Genomic DNA, 18,194 nt, shown 5'->3' with positions numbered 1-18,194 from the left:
ACCCGAACACAGTGGTAAGGGGTCTGTGGTAAGGGGTCTGTGGTAAGGACAGTGGCATGTGAGGAACAGAAAATAAAAACAAAAATGCGAACTGAGGGATTCGAACCCACGACCTTTAGATTATGAGACTAACGCGCTACCAACTGCGCCAAGCTCGCTCACAAAAAAGGAGAAAGGCTTTGATAGAGAGACACAGCAGGAGTGGGTGGGGAAGAGGAGAGTTTTTTATTTTTCGCATGAACCACCTTCTGCGGGAAACGTACGCCGGTGACCTGTTCCAGCACGCAGTGCTTGGACGCTTCCTTCCGAACACAGAGTGTTTACTGGCAGGTACCTGTGACAGAATCTTCCTTTATGCCATTGAGAGCGGGGAGCTAAAGAAGATAAAAGAAAAAAGACTCTTTGCATCACTTGCTGGTCTGTCCCTGCTCCGGGGCGAGGGGAGAGAGGGGAGCACTGACGGAGCAATCCTCCATTTTGAGCAAGCCAAGATATCAAAGGTGTTTTTTAGCGAGGAAGAGAACGAGTTTGTTACGACGTCGCTGATGTACTTTGAAAAACAGGAGTATGGGATTACTTCCGAAACAGACAAAGGTATTTCTCTGGTCCGGATAGACACCCACCACCGTTTAGGGTTTATGCTTATATCCCGGACACACTGTGCCCTGTTTAGCATGCATGCCACGGGAAGAATTCGGGTAATTGAGGTGTGCACTCTCCGGCCAAGGCACTGCATCATTAAAGATGTTGCCTTTCTTCAGGGCTTCTCGGTGCCAACGCTGTGCTTCCTTTATGAGGATACGTCTGCAGAGAAGTGCCGGGCCTCTGTTTACGTGGTGGATGAGGAGGAAAGAGAGCTGTCGCTCTTTTTTTCGATTGAGTCGATTCCCCACGGATGCTACAGCGTTGTGCCAACCGAGGACCGGGTGTTTATGGTGCTTGGAGCTAACGGAGCTATTTTTTACAGCCAGTGGGAGATGGTTGGGGTGTGTTTTAACACTTTTTGGAACATTGACCACTTTGGGATTGAGGAAGCGCCATTCAATGCCGAAGCCTTTGTTATTGAGGGGGCCAGGTGTCTCTGCGCCGGGCGGGACATCTTCCTCTTCTCTGAGGAGCGCCTTCTTCGGTTTTCGGTGCTTGGAATTGATGGGCGGGTGTCTCGGGTTTTGGCCGAGGAGGTATCTTCAGAGCTGCCCATGGACACGCCTCTGTCCAGTGCCGTGTATGGTGGCATGGGGTGTTTAACAACTTTATCGGGGGCGTACGTCTTTGCGCTGGTGCCGGCCGAGGTGCAGATCCCCCACACCACCCAGGCCCAGAGCATTGCGCTCTCCAACGACTTCAAAGAGATGTTCTTGAGCGATGTACCTGCCGAGAGCAGCTCAATTGACCCAGATCTATCTCTGGGGGCTGAAAAGGTGCCCATTGTGATGCAACCTGAGAACATTGAGAGGGAGTATGCCGAAATGTTCCATCTGCCTCCCGAAACAGAGGCCAGGCAGAGAGAGACCCAGGCGACAACGCTTGGGGGCGCAACGACCCACGCGATTGAGCTGATCACAGAGAAAGAGTCAAACGGGTACGTGAAAAGTGCAACGGTCGTTTCTTACACGGAGCGGCAGAAAGAGTACCTCTTTGCCTGCGGAACGGTGAAAAAGCCGCTGTTCGTGGAAATGAAGGAGGGGATTGAGTTTGACTTCAGCCATACGGCCAAGATAAAGGGGTACCTAGACATGTTTGCGGTGAACAAGGCGCAGAACATGTACCTGGTAACTAAAGAGGGGGAAAGCGTGATTGTTGCCTGGAACGAGACCATTGAGACGGCCGATGGGGAAATAGACAAAGCGGCAAGAACCCTCGAGTTTCAAGCTACGCCCTCGGGGTACGTTCAGGTCACCGAGTCTTCGCTGATCTTTCTCACGGGAGGGCTTAAGCGGCAGAAAGAGGCGCGGCTGGAGGGGGTTGCAGCAGCCGAGTATGCGAGTGGCCGGGTCTTGGTTATCACGGGCAAGGGCGAGCTGTACGTATACACCGGGCTGAAAAAAGCCAAAGTGCCCATTCCGCAGGTCAAGAGCATTGCCACGGCCAAAGACCGCGTCTTTTGCATTGATACAAACAACGCGCTGCACATCTACAGCGTCACCGCCAAAAGAACCACCCTGGTCTCTCAGCTTCTCCCGCTTTTTCCTGCAGTGATTGAGTCCGTTAGCAAAGAAAACGAGAGGTTCCAGCAGCTAGCCCAAAACAGCGCCAAGTCCTCAACGGTTATTGAGGTTTTGGCCGTTGAGTATGCTAAGTCTCTTTTTTTGGTTCTGAGAACGGCTAACAACGAGATCGTTGTTTACCGAGAGAGTGGGGAGCGGCTTCTCAAAGAACGAGTAACCAACAACCAGTTCTACTACGAGAAAGAAGGCTTCTTAGACACGCGGAAACAGAAAAGAATGCGCGTCTGTCGCAACCTGGTCGTTGTTCCGGGGTACTCCTACTCCAGAGTGCTCTGTTTTACCAAAGAGGGCGCGTTCATTCACCGGCTACAGACCCCGGTTGAAAGCGTTGAAGAAACAAGCACCAGCACCTGCCAATGCCCCCCAAGCACCACCCCACCCCCCAGGCCCGAGCATTCCGGGCATCCCGGGCACTCCGAGTGTACCAAGTGCCTGGAAGCAGCCACCAGGACGTTTGTTGTACTTGCCAAAGGGAACCTGGCTGAGGGAACACTCTCGCCGAACAGGTACGACCGAGCCATTACTTACCGAAGAACCAGGGTTGCCAGTATTTGCGAGAGAGTCGTCTACTACCCCGAGAAAAAGCTTTTTATCGCCTCAGCCTTCACAGAAATAGAATACACCAAGGACATGATGCCATTTACCGTCTCAGCCACCACGGAGCTGGAAGCAGACAAGCTCCCGCCCGTTGAGATACCTTCCGTTGAACTCAAGCCAAAAACACGGGGGTACTCAATCGAGATATTCTCGCAAAAAGAGTTGAGGAATGCAAAGGCGGGGGAAACACTATCTTCAGTTGATAAGTTTGGGCTAGATACCAACGAGTACGTCTCCTTCCACAAGCTGCTTAGGCTCCCAGATAAACAGTGTGACAAGGGGGCGTCTGAGTTTATTGTGGTCTGCACCACCTACATCACCGACGAAGACCTTATCTCCACCGGAAGACTGATTGTGCTGGAGGTAGCCTCGGTGGTGCCTGAAAGAAACAGAAAAGAAACCAAGCACAAGCTCAAGCCACTGGCAGCCGAAAGAACCAAAGGAACTACCACGGCCTGCGAAGAGATTAAGGGGGGCATTGCCGTCTGTGTGGGGACCAAGCTCATGGTCTACTCCTTCGATAGGAACGAAGGGCTTAAAGCAATCGCCTTCCACGACATGCAAGTGTTCCTCACGTCATGCGCCGTGCTAAGAAACATCCTTGTGTGTGGAGACGCGTACAAAGGCGTCTTTCTTCTGTTCTACCAGCAAGTGCCTTCGCTGCTGCACATGCTCTCACAAAGCACAGGGTCGATCTATCTCCTGAAAGGAGTGGCGATGGCCCTGCACGGCGAGTCGTGCGGGGTGCTCTCTTACGACTCATGGGGGCACCTGTACATCCACAGCTACTCCCCTCTGAACATGCTCTCACAGAAAGGCAGCCGACTGATTACCCGCGCAGAGAGCAAGCTTCCAGATGTCGTTGTGGGCACCCAAACGGTGCCATACGGCGCAAACTTCAAGGTTTTGCTCTTCACCAAGTCGGGGTACGTCTACAAACACGAAATGGTCGAAGAAAACAAGTATGCATCGCTCCTGGACCTGCAACACTCGACGCTCCCACAAATAAAGATGGTTTGTGGGACGGCGCCATCCTCCCACTGGACAATTGAGAAGCACGCTGAAATGAGAGACATCACCATCAAAGAAATGCTTCAGTCCGGGGTTGCTGAAGAGTACTTTGAAATGGGGAGAGTGCGCCAGGCCAAGATAAGCTCGGATGCCGGGAGAGACTCTTCAGGAGCAGTTAAAGCAGAGCTTCTGTTTTTCAGGCATTTATAACCCGAACATAATTTTAATAAAGTACAGGTTGGGTTTGTGGCCGCGCCCAGTGACTAGAGCAGTGCAGTCGCGGTAACGGTAACGGTGGGTGGCTAGAACATTTATTGTGGTTTTCGTGCAGATATGCCAGCAAGATTCAAAAGCGAGTCCTTGAGCATCTTTAGCGTAGCTGGATCGCTCTCCCTGGCAATCCGCGCGGCAACTGAGGCAAGTGCCTGCTGCACCAAGGCCTTGTTAGTGGCACTGGCACTGGCACTGGCACCACTGCGGGGACTGTTCTCCACCGACACAGACGCGGGCGGGCCCAAGACTCGCGCCCGAGGACTTGGAGTGTCCTGGCTCGGCTCTTTCGGGTTGGCTCGGGTTCCTATCTCCTTAATTCTAAAGGCGTACCTTAAAGTGTTCAGCGTATGCTCTACCGAGGACTCCTCCGGGGAAACAGTGGCAATGATGCAACATTTAGAGTTCCCAACCAGAGACTCTTTCAGTACCTGCGTGAGCTTGCTGTGCCGGAAGGGGAGGTGCGAGGCTGAGCGGTCCATGGCTCGAATGCACTCTTTCAGTGCCAAAAGACTTTTGTTGATTTCGGCGCCTTCCCGCTTCAAAAGCATCTCCTGGCCATCCTCAGTAGCGCGCTCACTTCCCCGCTCGCTCCCAGCCAGGTCCACAAAGGTAAACAGCCCCTGGCTCGTTTTTACTCGGAAGAGAGCGTGCGACCTGGAAGAGTTCATGTTGGCTCCCGTACGCCCGGTCATTCGCGAGGCCAGGCCCGTTCTAATCAGGGCCATAGCTTCAGCGGCTCCTGAGACGCTTTTTTCAGAGAGCCCAACCACTGAGACAATCCCGTCTTTTTCTCGGGCAAAGACCCGCTTTCTCTCACAGAGTAGGTCGTAGATGTAGTTTCCGTATATCTCATAGAAGGATATCTGCACTGGGCGCTGGAGCAGGTCTTTGATGGCCTGGGCAATGATTCCGCTGCGCTCATCAAGCATGGTGTATGTTTTGCCACTTCCTGTCTGCCCGTACGCCAGGCAGGTTGAGCTGCCGCCGTGCAAGGCATGGTCCACCAGGCTTTTGACGCTTTCTCTGTACAGGTCATCCGTGGTATGGTGCTCTCCAAAGGCCCTGTCAAAGAGAAACTGGTGGTTTTCAACGTACGGGGTCAGGTCTATCTTTTGCTTGTGCTCCATAAGTACTACCAGAGGACCGTTGGCTGCGATGGCATCTCTTTCGGTTACATTGGCCCGTGCCTTCCTGAGCGGCCTTTTTCTAACAACGACAGTTATCCGGCCGTTTTCGGCATGGTTTTGGTGGTTTTCAGGTATGAGCCTGGGGGTAGGCATGTGTGGGGCCATGGGCGCGGCAGAGTCGGCAGGCGTGTTCGGAACAGGCACTGGGCGTGCTTCCCCGCCCCCAATAAAACTCTCGCTCCCTGCCAAGACGCTCTGGGGCCAAGAGTCTGAGAAAACGCCAGGGTCGGCGGCATTGGACAGCTGAGAGGCTTCCTCAAAGTCCAGCTGTGAGTCCTCAACAATGCTGTTCTCAGCCTCTTCCATGATCTCAGAAACCATCTCTTTCTTCCTCTTCCAGTTGCTGGGAGGGGTGTAGCCGTCTTTAAACACAGACACACGAGCTGTGCCCTTGGGGGTGGCGGGCTCTTTAAGGCGCGCGGCAAAAGAGTCTTTGTCAATGAAGGAAAACCCAATGCTGCTTCGCGTAAGCTCGCGAACTCTGTTCTGGAGAGGCGTCTTTGGGGCTGCCGCCTCGCGGGGGTGCTCGCTGTTGATGCGCTTGATAAGCTCGAATATTTTCTTTCTGGACTCAAACTCAGTGATCCCATACTGCACCAGCTCAGTGTACTTGACCTTTCTAAGATCGCTTAGCGTAAGAACACCGCGGCTTTCAAAGATGTCTGTCCACTCTGAGACTTGGTGGTCTTTGAGTACTTTTTTTATTGAGGTGTTCTCCTCGTATATACAGGCATACTCCTCCCTGACCATAAACTACGAAAATTAAAATAAAATTACCATGGTCTTTGAATGCAGCTGCGACATCTGCTCCATTGAGAAGCAGCCTCTGCCAGGGTGGCAAGCATGCTTGAAGGAAGAGTTTTTAGAGGCATACTTTAAAGAAATCATTGCACATCTTCACACCACCTCTTTCTTCCCCAAAGCCTCCCAGGTACTTAGGTGTCTTTCTTTCTTTGACTGCCCAGAGACCAAGGTGGTTATTCTGGGGCAGGATCCATACCATGGACCGGGCCAGGCTGTCGGCCTCTCTTTTTCCGTGCCTATTGGGGTTATTCCGCCACCAAGCCTTAAAAACATAAAAAAAGAGATTGAGGCATCGACTGGGAAGCCTAGCATTTGCCAGGGCGGATCTCTGCTTCCCTGGGTGAAGCAGGGGGTGCTCCTTCTCAACACGACCCTAACTGTGCTAGCTAAGTCTCCGCGGTCGCACGCGTCCCTTGGGTGGTCCAAGCTCACCGATGAAATCATTCTTTCAGTGAGTGCCCAGACCACCAGCACCGTTTTCATGCTCTGGGGGAAGGACGCCCAGGAAAAGGAGCGGCTGATCGACGCAAAGAAGCATCTAATTCTCACTTCCCCGCATCCATCGCCGTTCAGTGCGAGAAAAGGATTCTTTGGCTCCAAGCATTTCCAGCTTGCCAATGAGTATCTTGAGCTGAAAAGTCGAGGACCTATTGTTTGGTAGGCTTAAAAAGGAAAAAACAAACTATAAACTGGGTAAAAATTTTAGAGGGATGAAGTTCATTTTAATTTGTGGAGGAGTAATTTCTGGCGTTGGCAAAGGAGTTGTAGCAAGCAGTTTGGGAAGAATTCTTAAAGAGGGAGGTCTTGGAGTAACGATTATAAAAATAGATCCGTATCTGAATTTTGACGCTGGAACTCTTGGGCCAAGAGACCACGGTGAAGTGTTTGTTCTTGACGACGGAACAGAGACAGATCTCGATCTGGGGAACTATGAAAGGTTCCTGGGGGTCAACCTTACCAAGCTCAACAGTATCACGAGTGGACGGATGTACCAGGAAGTCATTGCCCGCGAGCGAAGGGGGGAGTACCTTGGGAAGACGGTCCAAGTGGTCCCGCACGTGACCGAGCACATTAAAGCCAGCATTCGAGAGGCGGCATCTGCTCCCATTGACGGGTCCACAACCCCTCCCGATGTCTGCATCATTGAGCTTGGGGGCATTGTGGGGGACATTGAGTCAACCACGTTTATTGAGGCACTGAGGCAGCTAATGCAGGAGGTAAAAAGAGCTCGCTGCCTGACCATTGCGGTGGACTATGCGATAGAGCTCAACGGCGAGCACAAGACCAAGCCCATCCAGGTGTCCTCTAAGCGGGCGCGGGAGCAGGGGATTGGGTACGATGTAGTTATTTGCCGGTCGGTGAGCAAGATCCAGGAAGAGGCGCTGGGAAAGGTCGCTTTGTTTACTGGAGCAGAAAAAATTGTTGAGTTACCTGATTGCAACGTTTTAAACGTTCCCAATCGACTGAGAGAGGAGGGAATGCTAGAGTACCTGGTGGAGAGGCTCTCGCTCACCATTGGAGAGAGGAAGGAGGGGTACTTCAACCACCTGATTGCCCCAAAGCAGCGGGCGTGCAGCATTGCGATTGTTGGGAAGTACAGCAACCACGAGGACGCGTACCTCTCAATCAAAGAGTCATTAAAATTTGCAGGTGCAACTGACAAAATGAGCATTGAGGCAAAAACGACCTATTTTGACACCTCGCTTTTTTCAGACAGTGCCAACCTAGCTAAGCTCCAGGACTTTGACGGAATCATCATTCCAGGAGGCTTTGGGCGCCGCGGGGTGGAGGAAATGATTAAGGTGGCAGAGTATGCCAGAAAGAACCAAGTCCCGCTGATGGGCATTTGCTTGGGCCTCCAGGTCATGGTGATAGAGTACGCCAGGAACGTGCTGGGCCTAGCCAAAGCCACCAGCGAGGAGCTCGTTAAGAAGGAGGACATCCACGCAATCATTGACGATAAGATTAACCACGAGAACGCCCCTGAAGAGAGCGGAGAAGACTTCTTCATCATTGCTAAGCACTCAAACACCATTCGCATTGGGGGACAGGCGACGTACACCCTCCCAGGCACCCAGCTGGCACGTATTTACGGCGTACCAGAAGGAGCCCAGATTTCCGAGAGGTTCAGGCATCGGTACGGTGTTATAGAGAGTGTGGCATACGACCTAGAGGCTGCAGGCTTCAAGGTGGGCATCCAGGACGGGAAGTACATTGACGGCATGGAGCTTGCCAGCCACCCGTTTTACATTGGGGTGCAGTTCCACCCAGAGTTTATGTCAAAGCCCTCAGAGCCCCGGCCCATCTTTACCGCATTCCTTCAGGCGTGTACGGCAGGCAGCAAGCCAAAGACCCACTAACCTGTCAGGCAATCTAACCGTTACAGGAGCAAAATGTTACAGTCAGGTAATCTAACCGTTACAGGAGCAAAATGTTACAGTCAGGTAATCTAACCGTTACAGGAGCAAAATGTTACAGTCGGGTAATCTAACCGTTACAGGAGCAAAATGTTACAGTCGGGTAATCTAACCGTTACAGGAGCAAAATGTTACAGTCGGGTAATCTAACCGTTACAGGAGCAAAATGTTACAGTCAGGTAATCTAACCGTTACAGGAGCAAGAAATAAATGTTCTTTGACCTATTCCACATACTGCCTACCACATACCACAGACCCTGAACATCAACAAATCTTTATTGGTGGGCATATATATAGGTAACCGACCCAATACCATGGACCGAGACAGACAGTGACAAACCGAGACAGACCTAAATCCACTGTCCATTCATGAAGTCAATAAAGTGGTTGCGTGCCAGAGGTAGGATGGTGGCTTCACACCCAAAGCCAAAGACTCTAACCACCTCCACTGCCACTGAGACACAAAGAGCCACCATCAACACCAAGGCCAGAAGTGTTGTCCAAAGAGCTGTTCGTCCAAGTAGCTGCACAGGCCGCGATGAAGACCCGACTCTCTTTGAGGCAATCGACCTAAGAAGAACCACGCATAGGCTTAGGAAGGCGTACATGCCCCCACAAACAAGAACCGCGGTTCTTGAGGCAAAGTACCTTTCAAGTGAAGTAATGGTAAGTTTATACACCAAAAACACGCTTCCTGCCACAGCAGCGTACTCACAGAGCGTTAGCCCCATGTACCTCACAAAGGAAGCACTCCGGTAGTACTGATAGTTCATGCGGTGCACGCCCAAAACACCGAGCGCATCAATGCACAGGAACAGGGAGTACCCAAAGACCCGGTACACAAGCTTGCTGTACCACGCCAGATCGAGTACCTGAAGAATAAGGCTCCGAAAGTGTGACAGCGCAAAGAAAGAAACAAGCGTTAGCACAGAGACAGGCATGCCCACCGCCATCGTTGCCATGGCCCCAACAAACACGGCACTGGGCTGCTTTTCCCGCTCAATCGTGCTACTGGTAAAGGCATCAGCAATGGGAAAGGCGTCAGTGGTCTGTGAAATGGCTCTAGCTGAAGGGGTTAGGCGCATAACTTCCCTTTGGACCGTTTTCACTGCCTCGGTTCTAGATGCCGTGCTCTTACACGCACTTCCCAGGTCAGGAGAGGCAATGGTGGAGACGTAGCGGCTAAGCACGGCCAGAACAGAGGTGAGAAGAAGAATCGTTTGTTTTAGGGCCCAGACGTCTTTCTCGCTGTCTTTGGCTGAGCAGGCAGAAGAGGCCCCGGGGGAGAGAGAAGAAAAGGTTCTGGATAGTTCGTTGACAGCTGCAACCTTCTCCAAGACTTCCATTCGCAGCTGCAGGGCGTCAGAGGACGTTTGGGCGGACAGGCCAGCAGCAAAAGCCACCAGGCTTTTTTTCTCTTCTAAAAGTATCGACTTACAGTACGAAGGAATGGTGCTGGATTCAGGCACCTCCAAAAGACCGTGGGCCCGGGTGCTCTTCATTGCTGTTTTCATTTGCGCATTGGAAAAAATGATTCTCTTTATTGCCCATTCGACCAATTAGCTAGCATCAGTGGACCAATCGGTATCAGGAGCTGTCTCAGTTGTGGTAGTTTATTGCCAAGTGTTATTTTCTGTTTTAAAAGTATGTCAAGGATCAAGCGAGTGGCTGAAGAGATCAGGAGGGCGTACCCCGAGGCAGATGTCAAAATCATTGATGACACCCCGAACCATATAGGACACAGGGAAATAGTTGATATAGCTACACCTGTTGAAATGCACCTTATCATTAAGATTGTTGCAGACGAGTTTGAGCATATGACACCCCTTGAGGCCACCAAAGCAGTCAACCGCCTAATTAAGCAGGAGTTTGACACGGGCCTGCATGCTATTACCCTGGAGTGTATCGCACCACCAACCAAACCTGAGCAGTAACCTGACTTATCCAAAGCGCCAAACACCAAACCCCCGCACTACCTGAACAAGCTGCCAAACACACCCAGCCAACCACTCTGTCCCTTTTCAGGGATGCTTGGGAACACTTTCAGACAATCTACCTCCTTCTTTCCCAGCTCTCGGTTGACAAAGTTGTGGAGGCTGCAGACAGAGCGGGACAGAGCCTGTGGGCTGGAGGTATTTAGAAGCTTTTGCTGGGCAGCGGCCCCAAGGATCCAGGCGCACTTTCTGCACGGATAAAGAATGGCCAAAGATTCAAAAAAGCTCAAGATAGCCTTTTCCTCGGCCGGTGAGGGGGTTTCAGGGTAGTATTTGGCAATCGAATGGAGAAGTGTCCACGTACTGCGCCCCACCTCTTCTACTTCTTTGGGGGAGGGGTGTCTCTCTGGCTTTTGGAAAATTTGGAAAAAGTTAGCCATCCCAAGCCAAAAAACCCAATATATCCCGTATCCCAAACCTGAAAGCCCGAACAGCCCTCCACAGGCCCCTTTGCTGGCCTAGCGCCACGAAACCACAACACTGTCCGTTCTAAACCTCTGGGAGACAGTGCATGGACTGTTTGGCACCGGGACGTACCCAGAAGTGAGCATTTTGTAGGCGGTGTGCGCAATCATAAGCCCATTGTCAATGCAGTACCGCTCATCGGCCCCAAAGCCCTGGGAGCCTCTCTGCCGGGCCATTTCGCCCACCATCTCCTGAAGCCTTTTGTTGCAGCCAACTCCGCCAACTACCAGCACCTCCCTGGACCCGGTGCAGGCCATCGCTCGCTCAGTGACCTCGGTAAGCATGGCAAAGGCCGTTTCCTGGACGGAGTAGCAAAGATCTGCACGCAGTTCGTCAGTTACTTCTTTATCTTTCAGGTACATCTCAATAAAAGAAACCAGCCCTGAAAAAGAGACGTCCATCCCTTTAACCGAGTATGGGAGCGGGAGGTAGGTTTTGCCGCTTTTGGCAAGCTGTTCGATGTTGTACCCCGGGGAAGGGTCGTTCCGAATCCCCAGGGCTCTTGCCAGCCGGTCAAGAGCGTTTCCCACCGCTATATCAAGCGTTTCTCCAAAAATCCGGTACCTCCCGTCCTTGTAGGTGATAATTTGCGTATTGCCTCCGCTAACGTAGAGAACGGTTGGATTAGCTGCCTTGGCAATAAAGCGGCCCATCTCAATGTGGGCAATGCAGTGGTTAACAGGAACCACGGGGATCTGGTGCTGGGCAGAAAGTATCTTAACAAACAGAGCGACAATTTGCAGGCACGGGCCTATCCCCGGGCCTGCCGTATACGCCAGGTAGTCTATGTCGCCCAAGCGGACCCCAGACACCTCCAGGGCCCTTCTAAGCAGCGGAAGAAGGCCCTGCTGGTGGTGCATGGAGGCTGCAGCTATTTTAAAGCCCTCACCAGTCGGTGGAACGTACGTTATCCGAACGTTAGCCAGAATCTCGTTATCTCTGACGATCCCAATGCCAAGCTTGTTAGCGCTCCCTTCAAATCCAGCAATGAGCATTCGCGAAAAATGTTTATTCTTACAAAACCAGGAGTAGTGCGGCACAGGCCAGCGAGGTAATCGGGGCCATTGCGCTGTTTTTCTTGGAAAAGTCTCGCCTGGTGATAGGCTCCTTGCACCCAGAGCCGCCCCCAGAAGCACCCGATCCGTCCATGGTGGCACCGGCCAAGCACTCTTCCATGTTTACAAAAGTGAACCCTGAGGAGGCCCCTGATGAGATAAGCTCAGGAACAAGCCCAAGCTCAGACTCTTTCTGATCGTGCTGGAGGACAATGTATGAGGTCGACTGTGGGCGGATGGACTTAAGCTTAAGGTTCCATCTACCCAGCATCTCATCGGCATCATCGCTTGAGCCGTACATGTCATAGTTGTAGCAAACAAGCACCAGGTCCAGCTCATCAATGACTTTAAGAACGGTGGCATCACTCGTATCTTCTTGGTTAATGGAGATGTACCCAATCCTAATTTTAGCTATTTCTTCAAGAACCGTTAGCTCCATGAGGATTGCTTCTTTAATTTCGTCTTCCTGCATGTCCTTGAAGTCGTAGATAGGGTTGGTGCGCAGGCCCACGGTGTGTCCGCCCTCCACGGCCATGCAAATGGTCTCGGCGACCCCGGGGTGGTCAATGTTTACAATCGAGAACATGAAGGTGGCACTGACACTCTCGGCATCCAAGGTGTCAATGAGCTCGGGGGTGGTTTGGACGGGTCCGTCACTGAACACCAGAGCTACGTTCCCGTTGTTAACACACCTGTTTGGGGCACGCAAGGCATAAGCACCTGCCAGTGATGCAAGCAGTGCTATTAATCTCATTACAGGGCCTAATGTTGTGGTATTAATACCCGGGGCGCAATTTTACCTTAGACAGCACTATTCAGAACCACACAGACCCGCTCCCTGGAACACTCTAGGCCCAAAAGTCCTCATTCGGCCAAAGTGGGAGTTATTTGGGCAGGTCAATCGAAAAGGGCCTTTCGTGGTCATTGATGCCGACCTTTCTCTCTTTTTTGTAAACAGCGACCTCGGGGCGTCTTAGGACAACGCGGCCAATGCTGTCGTCAAGCAGGAGGGTTTCGTACGCATAGATCTTCTTTTCAATGCTGAGAAGGTCTGACTCCAGCTTCTTTTTTCTGGCAATGTGCATCTCCAGCTTTCGGTGGAGGTCATCGGTTGTCTGGGCTGAGAGATTGTCAAGATTCATGAAAAAAATTAAATGGTGAGAATTCGAAGAATGGTCCTCTCCGACCTGCCACAAGTCAAAGAATGCAACCGGTCCAACCTCCCAGAAGCGTACAACTTTCTTTTTATGGAGTACATTTTCTTGGTGTCCCCGGGAGCATCTTTTGTTGCCGAGAACCACCAGGGAGAGGTGGTTGGCTATGCTCTGGGGAAGCTGAAGGACGAGCTTGAGAAGGACGAGCTGATTGACACGTCCCTCCCCGTTGGGTACGTTGCGTCCATTGGGGTCGACAGAGGCTACCGGGGGAAGGGGATTGGGCAGCTGCTTTTTGCCGCCGTTCTTCACGGGCTTGGGACCCTGATCAGCAGCAAGCAGGAGGCGGCAAAGGAAATGCGGGTCTATCTCAACGTGAGAGAGTCAAATGGGTCGGCGATTGGGCTGTACCAGAAGTTCGGGTTTTTCACGGAGTCAAAGCAGGAGGCGTACTACCCGAACAACGAAACGGCGCTTCTTATGAGCAGAGTTTTTTGCTTGGTGGCCCAATGAGTATCAGAGCAGCAGCCAGCCAAAAGGGCAACTTGCTACTGGCGCACATTCCCCGAGCCAGGGTAGTCTACACCACCACGCCGTACGACTACGAGCCCGGGGCTTTCTTTGGGGTTCTTTACCTCTCGCTAAAAGTCCATCTACAGAGTCCCTCGTACATCTACAAGCGCATTGAGGAGATCAAAGGGCTCAAAGATGGGAAAAAAACCGTTTTGCTTCTTTATGTAGACACAGATCCTTCCATTCCCGTAGTCAGTGGCAAACTCAGCGCCTTGCAAATCGACTGTTTCGGGTTTTCCATCCAAACGCTTCTTTCCTCGGGTCCGCAGGAGAGCGCTAAGTACCTGACCTGCCTGGACGACCACGCTACAGCTATGCCGGAAACCAGGCCCGCGCACATCTGGAAGAGCCTTAGGCAGCACCGGCGCGACCTATCCAAGCGGGACGCTTTGCCGCGCCCAGAGACCCCGCAGTATCCAGAAAAGTCGTTATTTCTAACGACCATTCCCAAGCTCAAGGTAGACGATGCAGAAAAGCTTCTCAGCACTGGGCAGTCTCTCAGAGAGATAGTTGTCCAGGCGTCAGAGCATGCCCTCCAGTACAAAGGCTTTGGAGGGGCCAAGAAAGAAGCCTTTTTCGCGCACCTCTTCAAAGCCTTCAACCAGGCCTAGGTCTTGGATGACCCGAAGCCTGGAGACCCTGACAACCCGAAACCCTGACAACCCGAAACCCCGAAACCTCGAAACCTCGAAACCCCGAAAACGAAAAACCTCGAAACCCCAACCCGGCATAATGACAATTCTTTTTTATTTAGATGGAGAAAGACGAAGGAAGAACAATCGAGCCAGAGCCTAAGCTCCCGCGTGCATCGGTGGACAAGGTTATATCTGAAGCTCTCTCTCCACCGCTAACGTGCAGCAGGGAGGTGAAACACTTTCTCCTTGGATGCTGTGCAGAGTTTGTTCACGTAATAGCTACAGAAGCAAACAATGCGTGTGAGAGAGAGCAGAAGAAAACAGTTACACACGAACACGTTTACACAGCACTAACCACCCTGGGCTTTTCCTCGTACATTGACGAGTGCCACATTGCCTACCGAGAGTACGTTGAGCAAACAAAGCTAAGACCTTCTAAACAGAACAAGTTTAAGGAATCGGGGCTGACCCAGGAAGAGCTTGAAAAAGAGCAAGAAGAGCTCTTTAGAAAAGCTAAGCTTATGGCTGAGAGCGAAGAAAGACAAAACTGAGAGTGGTGGCAACTCTTTTATTTTTAATTTTTCTCTCCCCTTGCAATGAACCACTCAGAAAAAGAATACGAAAAAGAAGTAGAAACCACTGCAGAGCAGCAGAAACAGACTCTCAGGATCTCAATGGTGAGCAACAACAAGAAAGAGATCGAAAGAGTAGCCTACGAAATCTACGAACTTGCCCAAAAAGAGGACGTTAGCTGTCCTGGACCCGTCTCAATGAAGAACAACGTTCTCAAAGTCACCACCAGGAAGAGTCCCTGTGGTAATGGTTCCAACACCTATGACAAATACACAATGGTCATCAGAAAGAAGCACATCGACATAAACGCTACGTACGACGTCTTCAAGGCAATTACATCCACTGTCTCTAGCCCAGAGGTATTTATTCAAGTCGTTATAAAGTCTTAGTACTATCTAGAATAAATGAAATTGGTACGTCTGTTTTCGGGGTGGTCGGTGACAGCCTAGTCCCATTTGTCAAAAGAGGTTTTTGTGGATGTGGATGTGGGGGCTTTGGATGAGCTTTTGGAGGCAGAAGGTTTTCTTGTTTTGGGGGCAGTTTTTTCTTTCCCTTTTAGGTAATCTGCTAATTGCTCAGATTTTTCTTTGATAGCTACTGTTGCAGGCGCTAGGATCTTCTCTGAGAAGTGTCCTGAGAGCGTGGAGGCTCCCGTGTAGAGGTACCCGGCAGCCCGGCCAAGCATGTCGCTGACGTTCGCTTGGAGGGTCGGGGCGGTTTGGGTGGCGTAGCTTGGAGAAAGGCGCGAGCCTTGGACGGCGACGGTGGGGGGCGAGGGAGAGTGTCTTCGGGGGGGCTGGGCCGACGCTTTTGGGGCCGGTTCGGGCTTTCGGGGCTGCTCGGGGCAAAGAGCTTGGACCTCTTTTTCTAGGGCCTGGGCAAACTCGCTCACCCGGCTCTCAAAGTAAAGCTTATCTTTTGGAAGTTGTGAAAGGTTGTGCTTGGAAAGGTAGGCGTGGAAGCGGGCGTTTCCTCCCAGCTCCATCTTTTTCAGGTCGCGGGGAGGCCACATGTCCATGCCAATGCTTTTGACGATGCTTACTTTGACACCAAAGGACCGGTGGACGCCTGCACAGTTGAGACAGAGGAAGATTCCGTAGGTAATTGACGACCACTGCGGGCGCGCCATTCCGCAATCTGCACATGTTTTGTTTTCTGGGGAGCGTTCTATTATCTCTTTCAGCGTTGGAGAGCTCTCTTCTGGCATGGTTTGTTTTTAAATTTCTTTATTTATTTATGGGTCCATGCCCTCCCAGCCCTTTTTCTGAGCGCAGAGGTTGCTTCGGCGACTTTTTCTTGGGTGGTGGTGGCATCGCTAATTAGGAGGTTAAGACGGGCAGCTAGTTCGTTAAGTTCTGTTTTTGTGGGTGGTGTTAGTGTGTTTTCCAGCTTGTGTCTGATCTCTTGGTGTTCGTTCAGGTACTCTTTGGCCTTTTGTTTTTCCTCAATTAACCGTTTTTCTTGTTCATCACTGATTTTGTGGGTTTCGGCATCTTTGATCATTCTCTCTATCTCTTCGGGGGTGAGTCCTCCAGAGGGCTCGATTTTCAGGTGCTTGATGGTATTGGTCGTTTTATCGTGTGCAGTAACGGTGTAGATACCGTTAGCATCTGCTTCAAAGGTTACTTCTATTTTCGGGGAGCCTTTCGGGGTGGGCGGAATCGGCCCAAGGATGACTTCTCCAAGGTACTTGTTGTGGGCCACCAGGGGCCTTTCTCCCTCGTAGATGCGAATGGTGACTGAGGTTTGGCCGTCCTCTGAGGTGGTGAACGTTTGGGTTCTTTTGGCGGGGATGGAGGTGTTCTTCTCAACGACTTTGCTGAACACTCCGCCCAGAGTCTCTATGCCCAGGCTAAGGGGCGCCACGTCAATAAGAAGCATCTCTTTCATTGACCCGGAAAGTATCCCGGCCTGAATAGCGGCGCCGGCAGCTATCGCTTCGTCTGGGTTAACCCCGAGGATGGGCGGCCGGCCAAAGACCTGCTCAACCGCTTTTCTAATGCTTGGAACCCTTGTCATGCCGCCCACGATAACAACATGGTCTATCTCCCCTTTTTTCACCAGGGCATCAGCCATAGCTATCTTACACGGGCCCAGGGTCTTCTGAATGAGCGGGGCAAAGGCCTCCTCCATTTCAGCTCGCGTAAGAACCGTTTCCAAGTGGATGGGCCCGCTTTTTGTGTCTGCCAGGTACGGAATGGAGACAGAGGCGGTGTCCTGGGAGGAAAGGGTGCATTTGGCCTTTTCAGCTGCGTTGCGGAGGCGCTGCATGGCCAGGGGGTTCGGGAGGGCGGCGTATCCGGTCGCTTTAAAGAGTCGGTCTGTCAGCATCTTGACAATCACACTATCAAAGTCGTCTCCGCCAAGATAGCTGTTTCCGTTAGTTGCTCTCACTTCAAAGACGCCGTCTTTTATCTCAAGTATGGAGACGTCAAACGTGCCCCCGCCCAGGTCGTAGACAGCAACTAGGCCGTTCTTGGTGGTGTCAATGCCGTAGGAGAGGGCTGCAGCGGTGGGCTCGTTAAGAACCCGAAGAACCTTCAGGCCTGCAATTTCTCCGGCGTTCTTGGTGGCTGTTCTTTGGGTGTCGGTGAAGTAGGCAGGTACTGTGATCACGGCCTTTCTTACTTTCTCGCCTAGATACTTCTCCGCAGCCTCTTTCAGGGTGCGCAGTATCTCTGCGCCTATCTGTTGCGGGGAGTAGGTCTTTCCGCCCACCTGCACCCAGGCATCTCCGTTTGTATGGCTAACGACTTGGTAGCCAACGCTTTTCATGTGTGCCAGGGTTTCAGGGTCGTCTGCCTTCTTTCCAATCAGCCGCTTGGAGGAGGAAACGGCGGAGCTGGGGGCAATAAGTTCTTGCTGTTTAGCCGCTTCGCCAACAAGCACCTCTTTGCCGCTAAAGGCAACAACCGAGGGCGTTGTTCTTTTTCCGTACTGATTCTCTATGATTTGTGGGCCTGCATCCCCAAGGATGGCTACGCACGAGTTTGTTGTCCCAAGATCTATGCCAATGACAGTGTCTGTGAATCGTCTGAAGATATCTGCAGCCATTGAGAGAGCTTGTTTCTCCGGGTAGAGGTATGTCTTAATTCGGGTTAGCACGGAGCCGAGTAAAGCAGTGCTCAGTTCTGCATTTCCTCTTTTTAGAGCCATGTTCTTTAAAAATTTGCTCAATTTATCCTTTTCCTATCGCCTAGGCTCAAAAAAACGGTGGTTCAGGGGTTG

At 51.8% G+C, this 18,194-nt stretch overlaps 16 protein-coding genes across 16 annotated transcripts; 8 read left to right on the top strand and 8 right to left on the bottom strand.

The window, feature by feature from the left end:
* Window positions 1–236: 236 nt before the first annotated feature.
* On the top strand, window positions 237–4,046 carry NEDG_00251 (cleavage and polyadenylation specificity factor subunit 1; the record flags this gene model as incomplete). The annotated part of the gene is made up of 1 exon (XM_067687669.1): window positions 237–4,046. The coding sequence occupies one exon, from the start codon at window positions 237–239 to the stop codon at window positions 4,044–4,046; it is 3,810 nt and encodes a 1,269-aa protein (XP_067545377.1).
* A 101-nt stretch (window positions 4,047–4,147) lies between these two features.
* On the bottom strand, window positions 4,148–6,046 carry NEDG_00250 (kinesin family member 2/24; the record flags this gene model as incomplete). Its single annotated transcript, XM_067687668.1, has 1 exon — window positions 4,148–6,046. One exon carries the CDS (start codon window positions 6,044–6,046, stop codon window positions 4,148–4,150), a length of 1,899 nt encoding a protein of 632 aa, XP_067545376.1.
* A 28-nt stretch (window positions 6,047–6,074) lies between these two features.
* On the top strand, window positions 6,075–6,761 carry NEDG_00249 (uracil-DNA glycosylase; the record flags this gene model as incomplete). Its single annotated transcript, XM_067687667.1, has 1 exon — window positions 6,075–6,761. The coding sequence occupies one exon, from the start codon at window positions 6,075–6,077 to the stop codon at window positions 6,759–6,761; it is 687 nt and encodes a 228-aa protein (XP_067545375.1).
* A 49-nt stretch (window positions 6,762–6,810) lies between these two features.
* Window positions 6,811–8,460, top strand: NEDG_00248 (CTP synthase; the record flags this gene model as incomplete). The annotated part of the gene is made up of 1 exon (XM_067687666.1): window positions 6,811–8,460. One exon carries the CDS (start codon window positions 6,811–6,813, stop codon window positions 8,458–8,460), a length of 1,650 nt encoding a protein of 549 aa, XP_067545374.1.
* Window positions 8,461–8,867: 407 nt separating this feature from the next.
* NEDG_00247 (uncharacterized protein) lies at window positions 8,868–10,031 on the bottom strand (the record flags this gene model as incomplete). Its single annotated transcript, XM_067687665.1, has 1 exon — window positions 8,868–10,031. The coding sequence occupies one exon, from the start codon at window positions 10,029–10,031 to the stop codon at window positions 8,868–8,870; it is 1,164 nt and encodes a 387-aa protein (XP_067545373.1).
* A 132-nt stretch (window positions 10,032–10,163) lies between these two features.
* NEDG_00246 (BolA protein) lies at window positions 10,164–10,451 on the top strand (the record flags this gene model as incomplete). Its single annotated transcript, XM_067687664.1, has 1 exon — window positions 10,164–10,451. The coding sequence occupies one exon, from the start codon at window positions 10,164–10,166 to the stop codon at window positions 10,449–10,451; it is 288 nt and encodes a 95-aa protein (XP_067545372.1).
* A 38-nt stretch (window positions 10,452–10,489) lies between these two features.
* NEDG_00245 (mitochondrial FAD-linked sulfhydryl oxidase) lies at window positions 10,490–10,891 on the bottom strand (the record flags this gene model as incomplete). Its single annotated transcript, XM_067687663.1, has 1 exon — window positions 10,490–10,891. One exon carries the CDS (start codon window positions 10,889–10,891, stop codon window positions 10,490–10,492), a length of 402 nt encoding a protein of 133 aa, XP_067545371.1.
* A 78-nt stretch (window positions 10,892–10,969) lies between these two features.
* Window positions 10,970–11,971, bottom strand: NEDG_00244 (N6-L-threonylcarbamoyladenine synthase; the record flags this gene model as incomplete). The annotated part of the gene is made up of 1 exon (XM_067687662.1): window positions 10,970–11,971. The coding sequence occupies one exon, from the start codon at window positions 11,969–11,971 to the stop codon at window positions 10,970–10,972; it is 1,002 nt and encodes a 333-aa protein (XP_067545370.1).
* Window positions 11,972–11,990: 19 nt separating this feature from the next.
* On the bottom strand, window positions 11,991–12,785 carry NEDG_00243 (uncharacterized protein; the record flags this gene model as incomplete). The annotated part of the gene is made up of 1 exon (XM_067687661.1): window positions 11,991–12,785. One exon carries the CDS (start codon window positions 12,783–12,785, stop codon window positions 11,991–11,993), a length of 795 nt encoding a protein of 264 aa, XP_067545369.1.
* Window positions 12,786–12,915: 130 nt separating this feature from the next.
* On the bottom strand, window positions 12,916–13,173 carry NEDG_00242 (uncharacterized protein; the record flags this gene model as incomplete). Its single annotated transcript, XM_067687660.1, has 1 exon — window positions 12,916–13,173. One exon carries the CDS (start codon window positions 13,171–13,173, stop codon window positions 12,916–12,918), a length of 258 nt encoding a protein of 85 aa, XP_067545368.1.
* Window positions 13,174–13,203: 30 nt separating this feature from the next.
* Window positions 13,204–13,698, top strand: NEDG_00241 (peptide alpha-N-acetyltransferase; the record flags this gene model as incomplete). The annotated part of the gene is made up of 1 exon (XM_067687659.1): window positions 13,204–13,698. One exon carries the CDS (start codon window positions 13,204–13,206, stop codon window positions 13,696–13,698), a length of 495 nt encoding a protein of 164 aa, XP_067545367.1.
* Window positions 13,695–14,369, top strand: NEDG_00240 (DNA excision repair protein ERCC-1; the record flags this gene model as incomplete). The annotated part of the gene is made up of 1 exon (XM_067687658.1): window positions 13,695–14,369. The coding sequence occupies one exon, from the start codon at window positions 13,695–13,697 to the stop codon at window positions 14,367–14,369; it is 675 nt and encodes a 224-aa protein (XP_067545366.1).
* Window positions 14,370–14,512: 143 nt separating this feature from the next.
* On the top strand, window positions 14,513–14,944 carry NEDG_00239 (uncharacterized protein; the record flags this gene model as incomplete). The annotated part of the gene is made up of 1 exon (XM_067687657.1): window positions 14,513–14,944. One exon carries the CDS (start codon window positions 14,513–14,515, stop codon window positions 14,942–14,944), a length of 432 nt encoding a protein of 143 aa, XP_067545365.1.
* A 45-nt stretch (window positions 14,945–14,989) lies between these two features.
* On the top strand, window positions 14,990–15,355 carry NEDG_00238 (40S ribosomal protein uS10; the record flags this gene model as incomplete). The annotated part of the gene is made up of 1 exon (XM_067687656.1): window positions 14,990–15,355. One exon carries the CDS (start codon window positions 14,990–14,992, stop codon window positions 15,353–15,355), a length of 366 nt encoding a protein of 121 aa, XP_067545364.1.
* A 56-nt stretch (window positions 15,356–15,411) lies between these two features.
* NEDG_00237 (ADP-ribosylation factor GTPase-activating protein 1) lies at window positions 15,412–16,173 on the bottom strand (the record flags this gene model as incomplete). Its single annotated transcript, XM_067687655.1, has 1 exon — window positions 15,412–16,173. One exon carries the CDS (start codon window positions 16,171–16,173, stop codon window positions 15,412–15,414), a length of 762 nt encoding a protein of 253 aa, XP_067545363.1.
* Window positions 16,174–16,196: 23 nt separating this feature from the next.
* Window positions 16,197–18,122, bottom strand: NEDG_00236 (molecular chaperone DnaK; the record flags this gene model as incomplete). Its single annotated transcript, XM_067687654.1, has 1 exon — window positions 16,197–18,122. One exon carries the CDS (start codon window positions 18,120–18,122, stop codon window positions 16,197–16,199), a length of 1,926 nt encoding a protein of 641 aa, XP_067545362.1.
* Between the last annotated feature and the right edge of the window lie 72 nt (window positions 18,123–18,194).

The sequence above is a fragment of the Nematocida displodere genome (assembly GCF_001642395.1).
Source record: "Nematocida displodere strain JUm2807 chromosome Unknown 1, whole genome shotgun sequence".
NCBI classification, from domain to species: Eukaryota; Fungi; Microsporidia; genus Nematocida; species Nematocida displodere.
This window is presented reverse-complemented; position numbering and strand designations above follow the sequence as displayed.